This window comes from Heteronotia binoei, chromosome 12, assembly GCF_032191835.1.
Source record: "Heteronotia binoei isolate CCM8104 ecotype False Entrance Well chromosome 12, APGP_CSIRO_Hbin_v1, whole genome shotgun sequence".
Taxonomy (NCBI): Eukaryota; Metazoa; Chordata; class Lepidosauria; order Squamata; family Gekkonidae; genus Heteronotia; species Heteronotia binoei.
This window is the reverse complement of record NC_083234.1, coordinates 70,716,590-70,738,221: the sequence shown is the minus strand read 5'-3', so window position 1 is coordinate 70,738,221 and position 21,632 is coordinate 70,716,590. Positions and strand designations below refer to the sequence as shown.

At 47.0% G+C, this 21,632-nt stretch overlaps 1 protein-coding gene across 1 annotated transcript in view; it reads right to left on the bottom strand.

Annotated features, from left to right (window-relative positions):
* Positions 1 to 21,632, bottom strand: part of PRRC2B (proline rich coiled-coil 2B) — a 138,680-nt gene that overhangs the window by 71,234 nt on the left and 45,814 nt on the right. Inside the window, exons 2-6 of the mRNA XM_060250715.1 lie at positions 18,680 to 18,847; positions 2,223 to 2,400; positions 1,193 to 1,295; positions 752 to 824; positions 502 to 645 (exon numbers count right to left, since the gene is read on the bottom strand). Coding sequence (XP_060106698.1) covers positions 502 to 645; positions 752 to 824; positions 1,193 to 1,295; positions 2,223 to 2,400; positions 18,680 to 18,794 — 613 coding nt within the window. The 5' untranslated portion in view covers positions 18,795 to 18,847. The remainder of the gene's footprint in view (positions 1 to 501; positions 646 to 751; positions 825 to 1,192; positions 1,296 to 2,222; positions 2,401 to 18,679; positions 18,848 to 21,632) is intronic.

The following is a 21,632-nucleotide window of genomic DNA, read 5'->3' as shown; positions in this document are numbered from 1 at the left end:
ATCTGATGTTTATTCTATGTGACTCTTACATTAAGCAAGTTTGGCCACCCCTGGTATAAAGTAACAATACAATAAGAGAAACAAGTCCCTTAAATGAAAAACACCAAGAGTGTCAATTTCTTGCATGCAGAACGAACTTGGTGCCAATTCCAATAGATGCAAAGGCATTCAGTATTTCACTGTAGAAAGTTGGAATTCTCTGGACAGGTCTTTGCATCTATCGGAATTGGCACCAAGTTCGTTCCGGATACAAGAAATTGACACCCTTGGTGTTTTTCATTAAGGGACTTGTTTCTCTTATTGTATTGTTACTTTGTAAAAAACATTAGTTATTTGTCACTATAACCTTTGGGTTGTGCTTGTGTTTGTATCTGTTGAGTGACTTGTATTTTTATATATTTTTTTCTGTTGTGGCATGGCGAGTGTCTGAGGCTAGCCCCGCTCCTGGCAGAGCCTTAATGGAGGGAGGAAGAAGCGGCAGCCCCCTCCCCGGTCCCGTACTCTGAGGGCGGAGGCTTGGTCCGGGCCCATACGACGGATCTAAGGCGCCCTTTTCTCTGCCAGCCTTGTCCTGCTCGCCAGCTGCTTTCAGCGTTGGAAATTCCTCGGGAGAGAAGGATAACAGTCGGTTTGAGGCCCTTGAACCTGTCGGGAGAAACACACAGAAAGTCAGGTAGGAGAAACATACAGAAAGACAGCCCTCTGTGCCCTCCCCCTCTGCCCCACAAGACCCCAAACCCTTCACACTCACCACCTTCTGGTCTGGCTGGCTTTCCATTCAGCTGTGCCCATGACTTTGGTCCACCTTGCACTGAATTTGTACTCTGTGAAAGAAAAGCAAAACACAGGGGGTTGCCCATTCCAGTTCCTGCCTCCAAAGAGAGAGAGAGTTCAGCTTCAAAGGGCTTACTGCTCCACCCATTATGACCTCACTTCCTGTTTTGACACGCCTGCCCATTCTCCATCCCTTTGACAATGAGAGGGAGACCGGCCGGCTAAGCCATGCCTGTCCTGAGGACCATCAGCCTCAACGCATCAGGAAGCCCTTGGCTATCAGCTACGATAGCTAAACAGAGCCTCCACGTTCCAAGGCAGTCTGCCTCTGACAGCCGGCTGTGGACTTCCCAGGAAAACCCAGCTGGCCCCTTTCCAGACGGAGGACGCCTGTGCCACCAGAGTAACTCGTGCCCACCTCCTGACTGATTGACTGGGTCAGCTTCTGTAAACTGGAGACAGATTTCGGCAAACCCTGCTGCGGCAGCGACTCCTGCGGCTGTGCGGCCGTTGCACTGGAACTGGGGAAGGAAAACAGAATGGTGGAGTCAAGAGAACCGGACGTGTGACACCGCGGGTGGCCCATTAATGGCAGCCCCAAGCAGAGGATTTAAAAACAGAGCCTGGCTTTTCTCTGTCTATTAAGGGGAAAGGGAAGCATGGGCAGCAGTTCTCCCCCAGCGGCTCCCGTGACCTTCTCCCACCCTCTGCTGTTCTGGGCTAATGTGTGCAAAAGGTGACACTTCTCATCAACACTGTATTTGCCATGTACAACTGCAGCTTCACAATGGATAACCAGCAACAAACCATCCATTATATCTTGGCAAAACAGACTATGGGAATACTTTGTAATGTATAAGATGACAACCAACGGGACACCCTCCAATTCAGAATTGCGGGACACCGAACAAATTCCAATTTGGTTTCCTATCATTACATATCTCACAGTGAGGTTACACCGAGTAGCCGTTAAAGAATGCTGTATTTTTGAATATTTATAGTACGTTCCATGCGTTTCACCTGCTGAAATAAGCTTAGCTGTGAACTGTGTCCTTTTTTGGGAATACGTATATTTATACTGCAAGTCATTGTAGCATGTGTTGGAACTTATTATTGTTCACTTTGTATGTTTTGTTATTTTAATTTCAATAACGTATGTCTGAAATTTAAAAAAAAAACTCACTGTATTCTCCTTTACTAACATTCAACCCCGCTTTAAGCACATCGGGCTTCTTGCTTTGAGCTCCCATCCCACTCTGAGATCTAACCCATCCCCGGTGCTCCAAGCCCCTAACCCATCCCCCGTGCTCCAAGGCTTTGCTTACACGTTCGGCTGCTCTAAAATCAAAGGCACCTGTCTCGCCTCCGTGGCCTCAGTAGATCCAAGAGTCCACCGAAGAGGGAGAAACGTCTCCCGAAACCCAAGAAAGGGGGGCTGCCCCTCCTACCTCTTTTGGTCTGGCGGATCCTGCTTGTTTGCCCATCCTGTTCCGTCCTTGGGTACTATGATGATATTGGGGTCGTTTCCTTTGTTCTCAGACTTCAAACTTGGCAAGTTGGCGGGAGGTGGCATGCGCCGGGCAGCAGCAACTTTCCCAAGACTCTGTAAGCCATGTCGAGGAATAACTACGGGCGAGAAAGAGGGGCGGGCCATCACTAAGTAACTCAAAGCCCGGGGTCATTTTGTAGAGAAAGAGGTGCCAGAGCTCATTAGCACAACTCATCTGCATAACTCATTTGCATCTGCCACACACCCCTGACGTCACCAGAAGGTGTACTAACTTATATCAGCTCAGCATCTCTTGAATTATAATTGTCATAATAAAATCTTACTCCTGGTTAAGTGTAGTGGTTAAGTGTGCGGACTCTTATCTGGGAGAACCGGATTTGATTCCCCACTCCTCCACTTGCACCTGCTGGAATGGCCTTGGGTCAGCCATAGCCCAGGCAGAGATTGTCCTTGATAGGGCAGCTGCTGTGAGAGCCCTCTCCAGCCCCACCCACCTCACAGGGTGTCTGTTGTGGGGGAGGAAGGTAAAAGAGATTGTGAGCCGCTCTGAGACTCTTTGGAGTGGAGGGCGGGATATAAATCCAATATCTTCATCTACCTCACAGGGTGTCTGTTGTGGGAGAGGAAGGGAAAGGATATTGTGAGCCGCTCTGAGACTCTTCGGAGTGGAGGGCGGGATATAAATCCAATTTCTTCATCTACCTCACAGGGTGTCTGTTGTGGGGGAGGAAGGTAAAGGAGATTGTGAGCCGCTCTGAGACTCTTCAGAGTGGCGGGCGGGATATAAATCCAATATCTTCATCTACCTCACAGGGTGTCTGTGGTGGGGAAGGAAGGGAAAGGATATTGTGAGCCGCTCTGAGACTCTTCGGAATGGAGGGCGGGATATAAATCCAATATCTTCATCTACCTCACAGGGTGTCTGCTGTGGGGGAGGAAGGGAAAGGAGATTGTGAGCCGCTCTGAGACTCCTTGGAGTGGAGGGCGGGATATAAATCCACTATCTTCTTCTTCTCCTATCATAGTTTTTAAATTACTTTCTCCTATGTGGCCACAGGGGCATGATGAAGATTTCCATCTGTCTGCTTTATAGGTTTTGGTTATTTTCCCACTTTTCGTGGGGGGGGGGGGGGGAAATATTAGAAAGTTTGTCAAATCTTAAGAGTTCAGCAAAATTCTCACAGGGGTTTTGAGCAATAGTGCCCAGATGCAAGTATTGGGGGAGGGGGTGCTTAAGAAAGTAAGAGCACAATAAAATTTAGAGGTTCCGGAGCTCTGCTCCTATGAGCTCCTGCCCAAAACGAGGCCTGCTCAAAGCCAATTCTCCAAACATGTCCATGCCCCAGAGTAGGAGGGAATCGTATGTCTGAACTCACTATGGGACAGTCTGTCGCAGCAAAATAAAACTAGAGTGCCATGGCACCGTGCAGACTATTTGTTTATGTCATTCACAGTCTGCGTTTCTCCTTTGGACTCAAGGCAGATTACAGAGAGTCAATATAATTAACAGGCCAAGTTTATCACGTTCCAAGATCAGAATTCAGACTCAAAGGAGGAAGCCGTTTGCAGGAGGAGCGGGACACAAGTTAACAGAAATAAAATAAATAAATAAAATAAGCAAATGTTGACACATTGATTCCATATCTTAAATATTCCAGATAGATTAAACATAAAATGCAATACTGGGTTAAAATATTAAGCTTGGGTTGTACGCTTCTGTTTATCTGAACATGCCTGAGAACAAAATCTGGCTATTTTAAGGGGGGGGGGGGGCGGGGTTTGCAACTATCTCCAAGGAGAAGAGAAATATAAAACTGATTCGTTCTACCTGGAAAACTGGATAACACTGGGAGTAACATAAATATTTTGAATATTAACAATAACCAATGCAATAGGATTAAGATTGTAGAAATATGGAACCAATCAGAAATCTGAAAAAATAACTGAGTCAAAACTTATGTGTTAACACACTATATTAAATGATGCAAAGATTACACTGTGGATCCTGCTTCCAGCAAGCTGTACACAGTAGCACAGACCACAGACCCTTGTTGTTTAACCAAGCAACTCTGTGAACCATTTTGCACTGCGCACTCCTATTAACTGTGGCAAGAAGCTCTCTTAAATAACTGTTTTGCATTGTCAGCACAAAGCCAGGAGAGTGGGAGCCTTCCTCCCCTCCTCAGGGAGGCCATTGCACAACGCAGGGGCCACAACAGAGAAGGCCCTGCTCAGATGTCATGGTGGAACACAGTGGGAGAGACAGCCCCACAGCTATGAGGCACCAAGGTCTTTGCAGGTGATAGTCAATACCTTATTGAGCCTGGTAACTGACAAGCAGCCAATAGAGCTATGGCATTTGAGAGTAGAACAATGTACAGTGCATTACAGTAGTCTAGTCACTATGTTACTGAAGTGGACATTCAGGTGGCCCAATCAACTGTATCAAGGTAGGGGGCCATCTTATGGGCTAGGCTGAGTTGGAAGAAAGCATTTTTGACAGCTACGTTAACTTGCTTCTCCAGGAAATAATGCTAGACCCTGAGTCAGTCAGCTGAACACCATCAAGACTGGGGGGGAAGAGCAATGTCCTTCAAGATCTTTACCTTCTCGACCAGTGTTACCGCTTTATTTCAGCCTAAATTTTTGGTCAAATCAGCATACGTGTGGAAATCCAGGCCCCATTTATATGCACGTCAAAAGGGGCAGCCTGCCGAATGCTACAAAGAACGGCCCGTTTAAAGCAAGATCCGATCCAAAGCGTACTCAGTTCACTCAGGGTGGGCAAGAGACGCTTCCAGCTCTTGTCAGTCAAAACGTAAAAGAACTTCCAGGCCCAGCCAGGCCTTAACAGGGACTTGAGAGCCAGTGTGGCGTAATGGTTCAAATCCACACTTGTGCCCCAGAAGCTTGTGGGTGACCCTGGGCTGATGAAACACTCGCAGCTAGGGTTCCCGTTCTGCCCACCGCCAGCCAGCTGGGAAAACCCTGTCCTCAAGCAGCATGGTGACATCCCCAATGCAACGACATCATGCAGAAGTGATGCCATGTTGGGGACATCACTCAGCAACGCTTTGGTTTTTTTTGAGGAGAACTCTATGGTTTGGGAGCTATTCTACCATAGAGTTTTGTCCACGAACCAGAGCCATCATCAAGTAAAGACAGGTTGCTTACCTGTAACTGTAGATCTTCGAGTGGTCATCTGTGCATTCACACTTGTGGGATACTGCGCCTGCGCCGGTCCCCGATCGGTATCTGTAAAAAGCCCGGGATTTTTCCGCGGTCGGCGCCAATGGGCATGCGCAGGCGTCCCATCGCGCATGCTCACCGGCGCCATCGCCGCAATCCCGCCGGTTCCTTTCTGACCGCTGCGCGGAGAGGTTGCGTTCTCGTGTTCCCGGTCGGTGAGCTCTTGGCCTTTGCCTTTTTCCTTCTGTATATAGCCTGTTTGTTGTTTTTGTTAGTGTAGTAGTTAGTTAAATAGTTAGATAGTTAAATAGTTAGATAGGGAACATGAGAACGCAACCTCTCCGCGCAGCAGTCAGAAAGGAACCGGCGGGATTGCCGCGATGGCGCCGGTGAGCATGCACGATGGGACGCCTGCGCATGCCCATTGGCACCAACCGCGGAAAAATCCCGGGCTTTTTACAGATACCGATCGGGGACCGGTGCAGGCGCAGTATCCCACAAGTGTGATGCACAGAGACCACGAAGAAGATCTTCGCTGTTTAGGGGCAGAGCCCTGCCTCACTTGAGGACAGCTCCCTCCTACCCCCGGCCAGTGTGTCGTGGAGATCTGGCAACACTACTCACCACCTAATCTGCCTTCACAGGGCTGTTGTGAGGATAACGTGGAGGAGAATGTTGCAAGCCACTTGGGAGTCTCCAATGGGGCAAAAAGCAACATATAAATAAAGTAAATAACTTCTTCCCATGATAGGAGCTCTCATATTTTGAACTGCCTATTCCATGCATACATTACTTCAGCTGTATTTATGTAACTTCCTGTTGTATCTGCTTATTCATTTAAATATATAAACGCCACCTTTCCAGCTCACTTCCTCTTGTACTAGTTTCTATGTTTTGACAGTGAGTGCCATGATTACCTTTCTGCACTGGGCTTTTGGAGAGCCAGTTTGGTGTAGTGGTGAAGTGTGCGGATTCCCCACTCCTCCACTTGCACCTGCTGGAATGGCCTTGGGTCAGCCAGAGCTCTGGCAGAGGTTGTCCTTGAAAGGGCAGCTGCTGTGAGAGCCCTCTCCAGCCCCACCCAGCTCACAGGGTGTCTGTTGTGGGGGAGGAAGGGAAAGGAGATTGTGAGCCGCACTGAGACTCTTCGGAGTGGAGGGCAGGATATAAATCCAATATCATCATCATCATCTTCTTCATCATCATCTTCTTCTTCTTCTAACCTTCCTCTCTTTGTACCATTCCCCCTAAAAAGGTAAAGGTAGTCCCCTGTACAAGCACCAGTCGTTTCTGACTCTGGGGTGACATCGCATCATGACGTTTTCACGGCAGACTTCTTTCCATTGCCTTCCCCAGTCATCTATACTTTCCCCCCAGCAAGCTGGGTGCTCACTTTAACAACCTCGGGAAGATGGAAGGCTGAGTCAACCTTGAGCTGGCTACCTGAACCCAGCTTCCACCAGGATCGAATTCAGGTCGTGAGCAGAGCTTGGACTACCGTACTGCAGCTTATCACTCGGCGCCAGGGGGCTCCTTTGTTTTGAACCTTCCTCTCTATGTACCATTCCCCCTACCCCACCCCCAAAACACACCATTCCAGTTTGTTGGTCTTTAAAGTGCCATGAGACGCAGCTGTTCTGTTATGCATCTGGACTGTACCGTTTCTGGCTGCCAGGTGGACACCCATGTAATCAGATCCAATAAAAGGAAAACCCTGCCCACAGAACAGCAGCATGTCAAGGAGGAGGTTTGGTGACAACCTTTCTCCCCTACCTGCTTGTTTCCACAACCAAGGAATGTTCTTGTGCGAACACACAAAGCTGCCTGAAAGTGCATCAGACCCTGGTTCATCACAGTCTGGGTTGTCTACTCAGACTGGCAGAGGTTCTCCAGGGTCTCATCTTTCACATCACCTCGTGCCTAATCCTTTTAATTCCAGATGCCAACTGATTGAACCTGCACAGGATTGAACCTGCAGCCTTTGACTTGCCAAGCAAATTCTCTACCGCTGAGCCACGGCCCCTCCCTTGGAGCAGCATCCAGTCCACCAGCCCCACAAGCAGCCGAAGATGGTGCAGCCCGGCACAGGTTCCCCATTCGTGCTCGAGAGAATCAAGCCTCCAAGTAGTGATGAAGATCCTGAAGGGTTTTGTCTACACCAGGGGTCCCCAACCCCCCGGGCCGTGGACTGGTTCTGGTCCGTGGCCTGTTAGCAAACGGGCTGCAGAAGAAGAAGATGATATTGGATTTATATCCTGCCCTCCACTCTGAAGAGTCTCAGAGCCGCTCACAATCTCCTTTACCTTCCTCCCCCACAACAGACACCCTGTGAGGTGGGTGGGGCTGGAGAGGGCTCTCACAGCAGCTGCTCTTTCAAGGACAACCTCTGCCAGAGCTATGGCTGACCCAAGGCCATTCCAGCAGGTGCAAGTGGAGGAGTGGGGAATCAAACCCGGTTCTCCCAGATAAGGGTCTGCACACTTAACCAAACCCGGTTCTCCCAGATAAGAGTCTGCACACTTAACCACTACACCAAACTGGCTCTCCTGCAGAGAAAGGCAGAGCAGCCCCGCCACCCCTTTCACTGAAAGTGGAGGCAGCCTCGCTCTGAAGCACCAACTCTTTCATCCACCCCAGGTCCTGGGGGGGCGGAAGGCCCAGCATGACAGCAACCTTCACCTACCCCTCATTTAAATACCCCCATGGGCAGGGATGGGAAGTGGGCAGGGGGGGCAGCCTGGGGTGGCAAAAAATCCCAGCACCCCCCCAATAAAAACACATCGGTCCATGGAAAAATTGTCTTCCACGAAACTGGTCCTTGGTGCGAAAAGGTTGGGAGCCACTGATCTACACTGTTCCCAAACACAGAAAAGTCTGCCCAGAGTTGTGGTTCTCAGAAAATGAAGGGGTCACTCATCTCGTCCCAAGCACTTGGGAACCGACAAACTAACACACCATCACTCGGTCAAATGCAGTGAAATGTCCCGACGTTTTTTCTGCCTTAAAGACACCCGGCACCAGGCTTTGGGGACTCTGCAGCAAGAATGAATTCCACAATTGGAGGGATACAGCAAGAAACGAACCTCACGTCTGCCTGTGCTTATTCAGAAGCAAACCCTACTCGTGGTCAAGTCCCCAAGTCCTTCAATAAAGAAGCTCTTTGTATTTTCAAATAAGCATTTTAATAGAAGGCAGCATGGTATACTTCAGGCACTGGGTCAGTGAAGGAACTGACCCAGTTTGAACAGGACAAAGATTATACAGGCAGTTCCTGACAGTTAACAGCGCACTCAATTTAGAGTGTGCAGGCATTTCAAACGACAAAGGCAGGCATTTAATATTACAAAGGTTAAATGTTACATCAACAATCCTTTCGGGGCATGGCTACAGAAAACGGCATTCTAAGGTGAGAGTTACTGGCCTCGAAGTGAACATTTTCCAACTCAAAGAAGGTGTTAATTTCCTGCGGCTATAATCTAGACACACATTCCATGCAAGACATACATCAGGCCTGCCCAGTAAATAAGGGACTTGACAACTGGGTTTTATCAGAATCACTGCATTCTCTGGCCCCTTGATGACCCTACTGAACCTGAACCAACAGCCAATAGTTTTGTACAGTTTTCACTTATGAGACACAACATGGCCGACCTGTAGCTCATCTGACCACCCTAGACATCTCCAAAGCCTTCAAGTAGGTCTTATGGATGGGAACCCTATGTGTTAGCAAAGAAACAGGAGGGGCGGGGAAGGAGGGGGAGATTGGGTTTATACCACCGTCCTTCGCTTGGAATCTCAGAGCGGCTTCCAATCTCCTTTCCTTCCCTTCCCCACAACAGACACCCTGTGAGAGCTCTCAAAGAACTGCTTTTAAGCAGAACAGCTCTCAGAGAGTTACGACTGACCCACGGTCACATCCAGCAGCTGCATGTGGAGGAGCCAAACAGTTCTCCCAAGTAAGAGTCTGCGCGCTTAACCACCACACCAAACTGAGTATGTAGGAAACTCCGTTCAGCACCCCAGAATTGGGGTGTGAGGTTGGCCATTTGTCTTTGTGCACTGCTGACCCACTGCAAGATCAGATAGCCAATGTGTGAAGTGGTTAAGTCTGCCTAGACTAGGAACTGGAAGTCCCAGGTTGGCATCCTGACTTGTGCCATGGAAGCTTGCTGGGTGACCCTGAGGGCCAGTCGCACTTTCTCAGCCTAACCTACCTCCCAGGGCTGTTGTGAGGATAAAATGAAGGAGAGGAGAATGAGGCAAGCTGTCCTGGGACTCCAGTGGGAAGATAGGCAGGGGGATGAATGAATTAAGTCAGGAAATAATTTCCCCTGCCTGATGCCTATTCCTTCTTCTTTGTACCTCGCCTTGTTTGGGAATACTATACTACCATATTTCAGGCCATGTGGAATCCTAAGGGGGAAAGCTGATTGGTTAAATCCCTCCTGGGGAGGCACTTCAAATGAGCTCCTCACTTTCTGATTGGCCCACCCGCTCCTGAAGAGACCTGGAAAAATGGATCCAGCTGAGGGAATGGCTGAGGCCGGAAGGAGACGCTTCCACGGCCAGGTCTGCGGCTTCACTGCCTTGGGCCCCAACCCACTCTGAGGACCATCTTCACCAGGGACTTAAATTATATTTGAATTGTTTTAAGGTCTGAGCATAGGGGCTACCAACCTCCAGGTTGGTGCTGGAGATCCGGAATTACAACTGATTCCAGATGACAGAGATCAGTTCCTATGGACAAAATGGCTGCTTGGGAGGGGGGACTCTATGGAACCCCTCTCCCCTGCCCTCCTCAGGCTCCACTGACAAAATCTCCAGCTATTTCCCCTAGCTGAGTGTCACATAGGGACCTGACAAACGGGGGGGGAGGGGGGATACAGTAAGTCAACCAATACATTTTGGTCTTGGCACCTTAATGGCAAAGAAGAACAAAAAATACACTGAAAATTGCACATTGGCAACTGATGAGTTAAGGTTGGGGAAAACAATGATCCTGAGGGGACTGTACTTGTAGGCAAACTGCCCTAAAAACAGGGCTTGGGGGAATTTAGAGTGGAGAGCAATCAGCCTTTCAGCGAGATCTAAAAACCTGTTTATACAGAAGGCATCTGATTTGGAAGTTACCCAATAATGAGGCAATATGGTCTAATAATTAAGGGGTTTTATTATAAAACGGAGGCAAACATACAAGGGTATAAAATCACACGACAGTACTAATAAAGATAGGATTGAAATAGACAGAGGTAAACTCAAGGGTTGACAAACAGGGTAATAATTACCTATTATAGCCTTCGTGGAAGGCTCCAATGGTGATGAAAAAGGAGATGGGGGACGGACCCTCAACTGATCAGGTATCGGGGGCGTATCTAACAGTGGAGTATGTGGTACTGTCAGGTGCACATGTGTGGGATGTAGGGTCAGAGCTTATAAGATCTTCCTTAAGCCCTTAGGGGGTAGGGGGGCAAAAGGATGATGAAGCTGGGTCAGATGGGGCATGATGCAGTGTCACATGGTGTGTTACCTCAGGAAAAGGGGAGGCTCCAGAATGATAGTTAGGGCATGGCATGGGTGGAGGTAAGGGTGGAGGTGATTAAACAAGCTATCCAAACTTATCTAACGGTGACAATAGAGAGCCAAATTGGTACCTAAGGTGACGCCCGATTTAGACAAAGAACTCTGGCTCTAGGTGAAGCTGGTCTTCCTCTTCTGCTCTTCCGGCTAGCACCGTCCATTGTCTAAAGTTCCGTTTGACAAAGACTTGGGCAGTCTGGCAGGGTCCACGCCTAAGCTGAGCTTGATTGCCTTATGTAGATGTAACAGCTGTTGAGTACGTGAGCCTCTCGCTTCTCTGTCATGGAGTCTGGCACTGCAAGAAGATGGTCGCTGCTGGTGTTAGCCTACCAACACGGCTTTCATGGTCAAGGCTGGAAACCGCTTGTCCGGACATTTCCTGGCAACGCGACTTCTTTCAGTGCAACGGCTGAGATGGTGCACGCACGGAGCAGCTGGAAACCCATCTGTACTTCTGGCTAGCACTCTTCTAGAGATATAGAGTGCTGTTGTAATGATGAAGCTGTTAGTATTCACATAAGTCTCTTATAAAACGGTAGATAAAACCCACGTTTCACAGCAGATGTGTGTGAGTTGAATCTCCAGGCTCCCTGACAACCAAACGGGTGATTATGACGTCCGTATATAACTGAAATTAGGGGTCTCTTGCTCACAGTACTCAGAAACATGCTTTACTGATTTTAAACAGAATCCGCCCTAGTACATGTGCTTAAGATGTTGGTCCTCCAGAGGAACTGGTTGACCACCATGTGGAGACAAGATGCTGGACTAGATGGACCACTGGTCTGATCCAGTAGGGCTCTTCTGATGTTCTTATGAAGGTCTCGGCCTCTCTGCCCTGTTTTTGGCCCTTCAGAGGAACTGGCTGGACACTTTGTGAGACAGAATCCTGGACTAGATGGACCACTGGTCTGATCCAGCAGGGCTCTTCTGATGTTCTTAAAAGCCACATATTTACTACAGAACATTTTTTTAATTGACTGATGGCTCTGATTTCCATATCTTCAGTGAACAGATGAAGCTGCCTCATCCTGCCTCAGCCTACTGGCCAAACAATCCAAGAATAGCCTAAGTCAGCTGAAGGTTTCCGTCTTTCCCAGCCCTGCATCCTGACAGCCGTTTAATAGGCGATGCCAGCAATTTTTTTTTAAAATAAAATACTCTGCATTTCCCCAATGGGGGTCCAAAACAGCATAAAATACCTGCTCTCCGTCGTTTTATCCTCACAACTATCCTGTGAGGTAGGTTAGGTTGAGTGTGTGTGACTGGCCCATCAAGCTTTCACAGTGGAGTGGGATTCGAACCTAGGTCTCCCAGATCCCAGTCCAGCGCTCCAACTTCTGCAATACACTGGAACTGAACACAGGACCTTCCAAATGCAAAGCAGATCCTCTACCTATGGAGCGTCAGCCCCTCTATATCACCTTTTATAGCTGAACACTGAAATCTCTGATTGCAATCAATCACAATCCGTTTTGCAACTCTAATGCGAAGCTTCCATCTGTGCGTTCTTTTGCTGACATTCAGCTCTGAAAACATAACTTGCTTGTCTTCTGTTCCGCCACAGACCATTTTTTAACTTAGCAGCTGGTAACACTGAGGCTCATTTGCAAGCTCATAGCTCCAATGCTCTCTCTTCCAGGTTTGCAATTCCCATTAATCTTTCAGACTCAAATGCTAATGCCTAACTCGAATTCCTAGCTTCCCTTTAATCTTATTTACAGCTTTTCCAGACCTCCTAAATCAATGCTTCTAAAACTGTGGGTTAAGCTTAAATCACAAAATAAATGTTCCAGTAAAAGACTAAAATGTGCCTCCAAGTTTTACTCCAATATCTAAAATCAAAATTATCCACCCTCAGAGAAAACCACCATGTTTTATGCCCCTGCTATGAGTGCACCTCCCATTTGCAAGTGTTCTCAGAGCAGGGACTCATGAAGAGACACAAGATGATTCCTAAGGGCAAGCAGTACTGCATGGAGAATGGTTACAGCATCAAATTTAACATGCAAAGATGTATCAGAATTATCTTTCCTCCTCCAAATCAGAGATGACCGGGGGGGGGGGGGCGGGGATGGGCCAAAATGCTAATGATCAGAGTCTATAATGGGGGGTTTTTTTGGAGGGGGAGGTTGTATTTTGTGTGTGTGCACACACTTGGAACTTATGACAACCTCTGGTGACTGACTCCTACTGGGGGCCTGGAGGATATTCAGAGAGGTGGATGAATAAAGCCTGCCCCTGCCCTCCCAACTGCCGGTATTCCAAGGTCTCCTATCCAAGTACTTGCCAGGATCGGCCCTGCTTAAGTTTCCAAGATCTGATGAGATCGGGTTTGCCTGTGCTATCCAGGTCAGGGCAATAATGGTTATTTTTGATTGTCACCATACAAGTTGGCTTAATTGAGACTATCACCAGGGCCGATATCCTTTTTAAAACCTAAAAAGGCAAAAGATAAAGGTAGTCCCCTGTGCAAGCCCCAGTTGTTTCTGACTCTGGGGTGACGTCGCATCACGATGTTTTCACGGCAGACTTTTTATGGGGTGGTTTGCCATTGCCTTCCCCGGTCATCTACGCTTTCCCCCCAGTAAGCTCTCATTTTAAATATCTGTCAATACTTAATGTTTTTAATTTGACCAACAGTATTACTGGGCCTATACAATCAGGTTAAAAAGTTAACCCTTTAAGAAGATGATTTTGGATTTATATCCTGTCCTATACTCTGAATATCAGAGTCTCAGAGCGGTCACAATCTCCTCTACCTCCCCACCCACAACAAACACCCTGTGAGGTGGGTGGGGCTGAGAGAGCTCTTACAGCAGCTGCCCTTTTAAGGACAGCTCTGCGACAGCTACGGCTGACTCAAGGCCATCTCAGCAGGTGCAAGTGGAGGAGTGGGGATTCAAACCCGGTTCTCCCAGATAAGAGTCGGTGCACTTAACCACTACACCAAACTGGCTTTTTAGGTTCTTAATTCAATACCATTTGAGTTAAGTTATCCCCTGCCTTTTTTTTTTTTAATTTTCAGGAAAGAAACAATACAAAAACACAAAAGTCCTGCAGAGCAGTAGAAGGTAGACAGTCTCTGTTGTGTGTGGATCCTTTGGGTTCACTTAAATGCTTGCTTGTTCTGTTCATTTCTCACAGCACACGCACAATTCTTTGATACTGCACAATTTAGGAATTTCTGTTCTGAACGTAATATCATTCAGGTCTGAAACATGGCTATCGCCAATAACACTTTCTAAGATGCTCAAAATTCCTGTGAGCGTGCGTGAGCGGCCTTTCCCAAACCAGCGTGACCCACATAAAAAGTTCTGTCACAAGAAAGCTTGCCAAGAAACCTTCAAATTCCTGTGTTTCTCTTTTAAAGAGGGAGAAATACTAGTTCCACAATTTCTAATCAATTAAAAAGATGTCCTCGGTTAAATCAGGCCACAGATAAGAACATAAGAACTTAAGAGAAGCCATGTTGGATCAGGCCAATGGCCCATCCATTCCAACACTCTGTGTCACACAGTGGCCAAAAACACAGGTGACATCAGGAGGTCAATCAGTGGGGCCAGGACACTAGAAGTCCTCCCACTGTTGCCCCTCCCAAACACCAAGAATACAGAGCATCACTTGCCCCAGACAGAGAGTTCCATCTATACCCTGTGGCTAATAGCCACTGATGGACGTCTGCTCCATATGCTTATCCAATTCCCTCTTGAAGATGTATATGCTTGTAGCCGCCACCTCCTCCTCCCGTGGCAGTGAATTCCACATGTTAATCACCCTTTGGGTAAAGAAGTACTTCCTTTTATTCTAACCTGACTGCTCAGCAATTTCATGGAGTGCCTACGAGTTCTTGTATTGTGAGAAAGGGAGAAAGGTGCTTCTTTCTCTACCTTCTCTATCCCATGCATAGACTTGTAAACCCCTATCACATCACCTCTCCAAGCTAAAGAGCCCCAAGCATTTTAACCTTTCTTCATAGGGAAAGTGTTCCAACCCTTAATTATTGACAAACACAATTACAAAGCACCTTTTCAGAAGAAGCATTTTGCTTTCCTCTCAAGAAAGAATGCCTCTTCTAAGATGATTCCTGTTATAATCCCCCCAATCACCATTTAAAAGCGTCTTTTTGATTCAGAAGGGCTGTCATATAGAGGATGGTGTGGAATTGTTTTCTGTGGCCCGGAAGGTGGGACCAGAACCAATGGGTTGAAATCAAAAGAGTTTCCAGCTCAACATTAGGAAGAACTTCCTGACCGTTAGAGCACTTCCTCAGTGGAACAGGCTTCCTCGGGAGGTGGTGGACTCTCCTTTCTTGGAGGTTTTTAAACAGAGGCTAGATGGCCATCTGGCAGCAATGAAGATCCTGTGAATTTAGGGGCAGGTATTTGTGAGTCTCCTGCATTGTGCAGGGGGTTGGACTAGATGACCCTGGAGATCCCTTCCAACTCTATGATTCTATGATTCTAACTGACTACACTCACACATAAACTCAATGAAAATTTACACCGAAGCCAAACGCAATACGAGATTTCTTTAATCGGATGACCTCCCTTAGGTTTTGCCGACCATGGTGCAGAGCCCAATTCTAACCAGTTTTTGCAGGTGGTGCAGTGAATAAGGGCTCCGGGTTCAAATCCTGCCATCTTTGACAAACGTGCCTTGGGCCTTACACATGCAGCAGAATTAGGTCACAGAACTCAGTAGTGGTGGAGTGGACTGCACCAGGCTGCAGATGCAAGATCACTTCCGCTGAACTTTCCCACCCACATTAAGAACTCTCCGCAAGTAACAAGCTAGCAGATTGGGGTGGGTCTGCGGCTCATTGGCAGAGCATCTCCTTGGCATGCAGAAGGTCCCAGACTGAATTCCCAGTTAACAGGACCAGGTAGGAGGTGATGCGACAGACCCCTGGCTGAGACCCTGGAAAGCTGCTGCCAGTCTGACTAGGCCTTGATGGACCAAGAGTCTGACTGAGTATAAGGCAGCTTCATCTGTACACAGGATATGTGATTATTTCTGCAAGAAAATATCCATCTCACCAAAGATTGCTGAGCACTGAGAGCCAGTTTGGTGTGGTGGTTAAGTGTGCGGATTCTTATCTGGGAGAACGGGGTTTGATTCCCCACTCCTTCACTTGCACCTGCCGGAATGGCCTTGGGTTAGCCATGGCTCTCTTATCTGGGAGAACCGGGTTTGATTCCCCATGCCTCCACTTGCACCTGCTGGAATGACCTTGGGTCAGCCATAGCTCTGGCAGAGGTTGTCCTTAAAAGGGCAGCTGCTGTAAGAGTCCTCTCAGCCCCACCCACCTCACAAGGTGTCTGTTGTGGGGAAGAAGATAAAGGAGATTGTGAGCCACTTTGAGATTCAGAGTGGAGGACAGGATATAAATCCAATGTCTAATTATAATTACCAAACAGTAAATTTTGGAAAAACCTGTAATAGTTTGCATAGAGAATATTTAGGCAATTAAGAATTCATAGCAAAGCATAATTAATAGTTTAATGATCATATGGGTTCAATTAGATTAACTGTGTTTTGATACAGGAATTATTGTCTTAATCTTAATTTTGTTTTCATCTTGACCTCTCTCCTTGGATAGAAAATGATCTACATATCTAGATACATCTTTATAACTTAAAATCCTTACTTGATATTTTATTGTATGCATGTAAGTATTTGTGCTTGTTTACAACCTGATTCCATAAGTTTAATTAATTGTATATGAATATTAATACTTTTATTAACTTGTATTTTTTAAAAAAAATTCAATAAAATATAAAGAGATTGTGAGCCGCTCAAGGAGGGCAAGACATAAATCCAATATCATCATCATCGCAGATTTGTGAGGGATCCTGCCAGCTCCTTGGTCTGTGAATCTTCGTGCTTTCCTCTGCGATCAGTTTGATCTCTCTCCCTGCCACAGTGAGAATGAAGCAATCAAGTCCTCCGGTCTAGTTCTCGGGGCAGGAGAGAGAGATGGGAATGAGGTGGTTGGTGAAGCCATAGAACGGACTGCACTATATCAGGTGGCAGGTCCAGAGAGCCTAGTGGCCAACTAGGATCCAAGAGGACCAGGTTTGAATCTTGCAAAATCACCAGGCGACCTTGAGCCAGTCAGACTTTTTCACATGGTTATAAAGCAGGGCTTTTTTTGTCGCAAGAACTCCTTTGCATATTAGGCCACACACCCCTGATGTAAACAGTCCTCCTGGAGTTTACAGTAGGCCCTGTAACTAAGAGCCCTGTGAGCTCTTGGAGGATTGGCTACATCAGGGGTGTGTGGCCTAATATGCAAAGGAGCTCCTGCTACAGAAAAAGCCCTAGTTATAAGGATAAAATGGAGGCGATGACAATTACGCAAACCACCTTGGGTCTTCACTGCGGAGAAAGTTGGGGTTGTAAATGAAGTAAATAAATCACATTTTAGGGTGTAAAAAGCTGCCTCCAAATAAGAGAACAAGCACAGCATGCAAAAAGAGGAGGATGGTAGAACCTTTTCGGTTGTGCTAGCTTTCTGTTTGCATGGAGCTTTGCAAAGGAACATTCAAAGCTGGAATTTACCAACTGCAATGTGAAGAGGTGTGGCTCCACTGAACCTGGGTCTCTCCCATTTCATTGCCAGCTCAGTGTCTTGCATGTGTGAACTGGGCCTATTGATTGTACACTCTTTCAGATGCAAGATAATGTTTTTTAATGAGCCCTTGCATGAAATGCTCCATAACAACAAGTAGCATAACAGCAGGGGGGCTAAAACCTTTCTCCCAAGTCTGAACAAGTGAATCTGCCTTTTACTGAACCACACCCTTGGTCCACCAAGATCAGTATTGTCTACTCAGGCTGGCAGCAGCTCTCCAAGCTCTCAGGTGAAGGTCTTTCGCATTACCTGCTACCTGTTGCTTTTAACTGGAGATGCTGGGGATTGAACCGGAAACCTCTTGCATGCTAAGCAGATCCTCCTAAGTATTTGGCCTGCTGCTCCCAGAAGTAGGGTGAAGTGTTACCACTGACCAACATGTCTGTTCTTATTAAGCATTCTGCACGCATTCCTCTGAATGTTTTGAAATCTCCTTGATGGATTTCAAAAGCCCCAGGCTCCCCCCACCCTTTCCCTATGAAGAAAGGTTAAAACGCTTGGGGCTCTTTAGCTTGGAGAAACGTCCACTGCGGGGTGACATGATAGAGGTTTATAAGATTATGCATGGGATGGAGAAAGTAGAGAAAGGAGTATTTTTCTCCCTTTCTCACAATACAAGAACTCATGGGCATTCAATGAAATTGCTGAGCAGTCAGGTTAAAATGGATAAAAGGAAGTACTTCTTCACCCAAAGGGTGATTAAGATGTGGATTTAATGCCACAGGATGTGGTGGCAGCTACAAGCATAGCCAACTTTGAGAGGGGATTGGATAAAAATATGGAGCAGAGGTCCATCAGTGGCTATTAGCCACAGTGTGTGTGTGTGTGTGTGTGTGTATGTGTGTGTGTGTATATATATATATATACACACACACACACACATTGGCCACTGCGTGACACAGAGTGTTGGACTGGATGGGCCATTGGCCTGATCCAACATGGCTTCTCTTATGTTCACCGCCCCTGCCCGCATGTTCATAGTCCCTCCTTACCTGTAGTTCTGATAGCTTCTACTGACTTTCCTTTATACTTATCAAACAGGCTGAGAGTCGAGTACTTGCTTTTCCCATCCTTTCCCTTGGTTATTTGCCCCAAACGATCGGACATTGCGATGAAATGTCATCTAGTAAGGAAATTTCTCTGCGCCGCTCCCGATCTACCTGCGCAAACATGGAGAAAAGCACTGGATGAGAAAATGCATGGCTCATTGTTTTTTGGTTTTTAAAAGGCAGCATAAAAAAAAGTGTTAAAAGGACGAAGAGGACTTGCACAAGAGAATGGCCTGGGGATTGTTAGTTAGCAAGAGAGAGGAGAGGCACCATTTGGAAACAGAAGGAGAGAAAGGAAGAACCAGGGAGGCTGACCCAAGGCACTTAGCTATGGCTGAGAGGGAAGAGGATTTGAATGCTGGTAGCCACAAATGATCATTCCCGGGCCTGGTAGAAGAATGCATGAGTCATAATGAGGTTTCAACAGTTCATTCACTTATTCATTCAAAACACATATTGGCCAGCTTTCTTTCTCATGGAGCTCAAGATGGCTTAAAAATATAGACAGACACAAAATAAAATACATTTTAAAATTAAAATCACTATTCAGTACTACTACTAAACTTATACAAATGTAATATACAAAAGCATCCTTAGGCGCCTCCTAAAGGTTAAGCATGAAGGGCAGCGTTCCCTCTGGCCAAACTGGCTTAACAAAGAGCCACATAGAATAAATGTGAGATGTCTGAGAGCTGCAAGACATGAACATCTGAACCGGGAAGGAAGGAAGGAAGGAAGGAAGGAAGGAAGGAAGGAAGGAAGGAAGGAAGGAAGGAAGGAAGGAAGGAAGGAAGGAAGGAAGGAAGGAAGGAAGGAAGGAAGGAAGGAAGGAAGGAAGGAAAATGGAGGGAGGGAGGAAGGAAGGAAGGAAAATGGAGGGAGGGAGGAAGGAAGGAGGGAGACGTGGGAAGAAATCAACTTTAACTTTAAATGTATTCTCCAAGTCACCGCCTGGCTTGGCTTGAAAAAGCAATTTAAAGAGACAGCCTTCTCCAAAGTGTCCGTTAAAGTGATGATGGCTTCAAGAGCCACACAATGTGCATGAAAGAGCCACATGTGGCTCCTGAGCCGCAGTTTGGTCCCCCCTGCTCTAAGCTGTGTGACCGACCAGCTGCTCATGAACACAGGAAACCCCACTCAGCAGCCATGCAGGGTCCTTGCACTGCCCGTTGACTATTCTAAGATTCTAGCAGCTCTGGTTGTGAAGTGCTCCGCTCAGCCGGGGTGTGTGTGTGGACTGGACAGAATATCGGTGAAGGGGCCAGGAGGAACTTCCTGGGGAAGTTCTTCAGTAATCATGGGGCTGCACTGAGAAGGCCCTTTCTCGAGTACCCATCAAATGATCCCGTTTGGTGTAGTGGTTAAGTGTGCAGACTCTTATCTAGGAGAATCAGGTTTGATTCCCTGCTCCTCCACTTGCAGCTGCTGGAATGGCCTTGGTCAGCCATAGCTCTTGCAGAGTTGTCCTTGAAAGGGCAGCTTCTGGGAGAGCTCTCTCAGCCCCACCTACCTCTTAGGGTGTCTACTGTGGGGGAAGAAGATAAAGGAGACTGTAAGCCGCTCTGAGGCTCTGATTCAGAGAGAAGGGCGGGGTATAAATCTACAGTCGTCTTTTTCTTTGATTGATGGGACAGTTAGGAGAGCCCCTCCTTGTGATCTTAATTCCCTGGATACGAACATATGAGAAGACAGTCCTTCTGGAAGAAGCAGAACAAGAAGTACAAGAAGAAAAAGAAGAAGAGCTGATTTATACCCCGCCCTTCTCTCTGAATCAGAGAGGCTTACAATCTCCTATATCTTCTCCCCCCACAACAGACACCCTGTGAGGTAGGTGGGGCTGAGAGGGATCTCACAGCAGCTGCCCTTTCAAGGACAACCTCTGCCAGAGCTATGGCTGACCCAAGGCCATTCTAGCAGGTGCTAACCTAGTCCCAAGCCATGCAGGGCTTCAAAGATCAAAACCAACACCTTCAACTGGGCTTGGGAGTTGATCTGTAGACAGTCTGACTGCTTCAACAGACACAGTGTTCTGCACTAACTGCAGCCTCCAAACTAGTTCTCAGCACTTTGCTAGGAATATGAAAGCAATTCACGGGGACCTTCTGCACAGCCCACCCACCATCACAGGTTTCCAACAAAGCTTGCACAAGAGAACTCCCTGGGAGGTGGTGCCCCACCTTAGGCGACAGGATAAGAGCCACAGTTTGGATTTCTGCCAAAGGCACTGATCCACCTTGGGCCAGCCCGCTTTACGTGCGTCTGTTAAAATATTCAGAATCTGCCTTTCTGCTACAGGTCGCTCACAAAACACCTACAGGTAAATATATACAACAAAAATCACAAAATCTGTCTTGTATATGCTATAAGGTTTTGCCTAGATACTATCGTAAGCCTCTTTGAGTATATGTAGAAGAAGTTTTATTAATAGATCAGAGAACAACTGTTTTCAGCATGCGAATGCAAGACTATATCTTGCCAAACTAACGTGAATGGTCAGTCCCCCAATAATTATACCTCCTGAAAGAACGGCTCCCCCTTTTCCCAAGCCCACCAAAATCATTTGATTATTATAAAGTCTTTTTTCAGGCTTCAGTGTTGCATCCATCTAAGTCACATTCCACAAGCTCTTCCCAATGCAGTTAGTCGATATCAGTGTTGCCCGGAGAGACCACATTAGAGCTGTCTCCCCACCCTCCCTTGCCACCTGGAAAACTGTGAATGTCCCATTACGCAGAAAGCACTGAGTGTTTGAGAAATGCAATGGATATTAACAGTGATGAATACATTTGTAATATGGGATTAGTACATCACAGGGATACAAATACATCTGCAAAATGATGAGTTGTTAATGAGCAAAGCTAATCATACCAGTAAACAAGTAATAGTGTCATCCCCA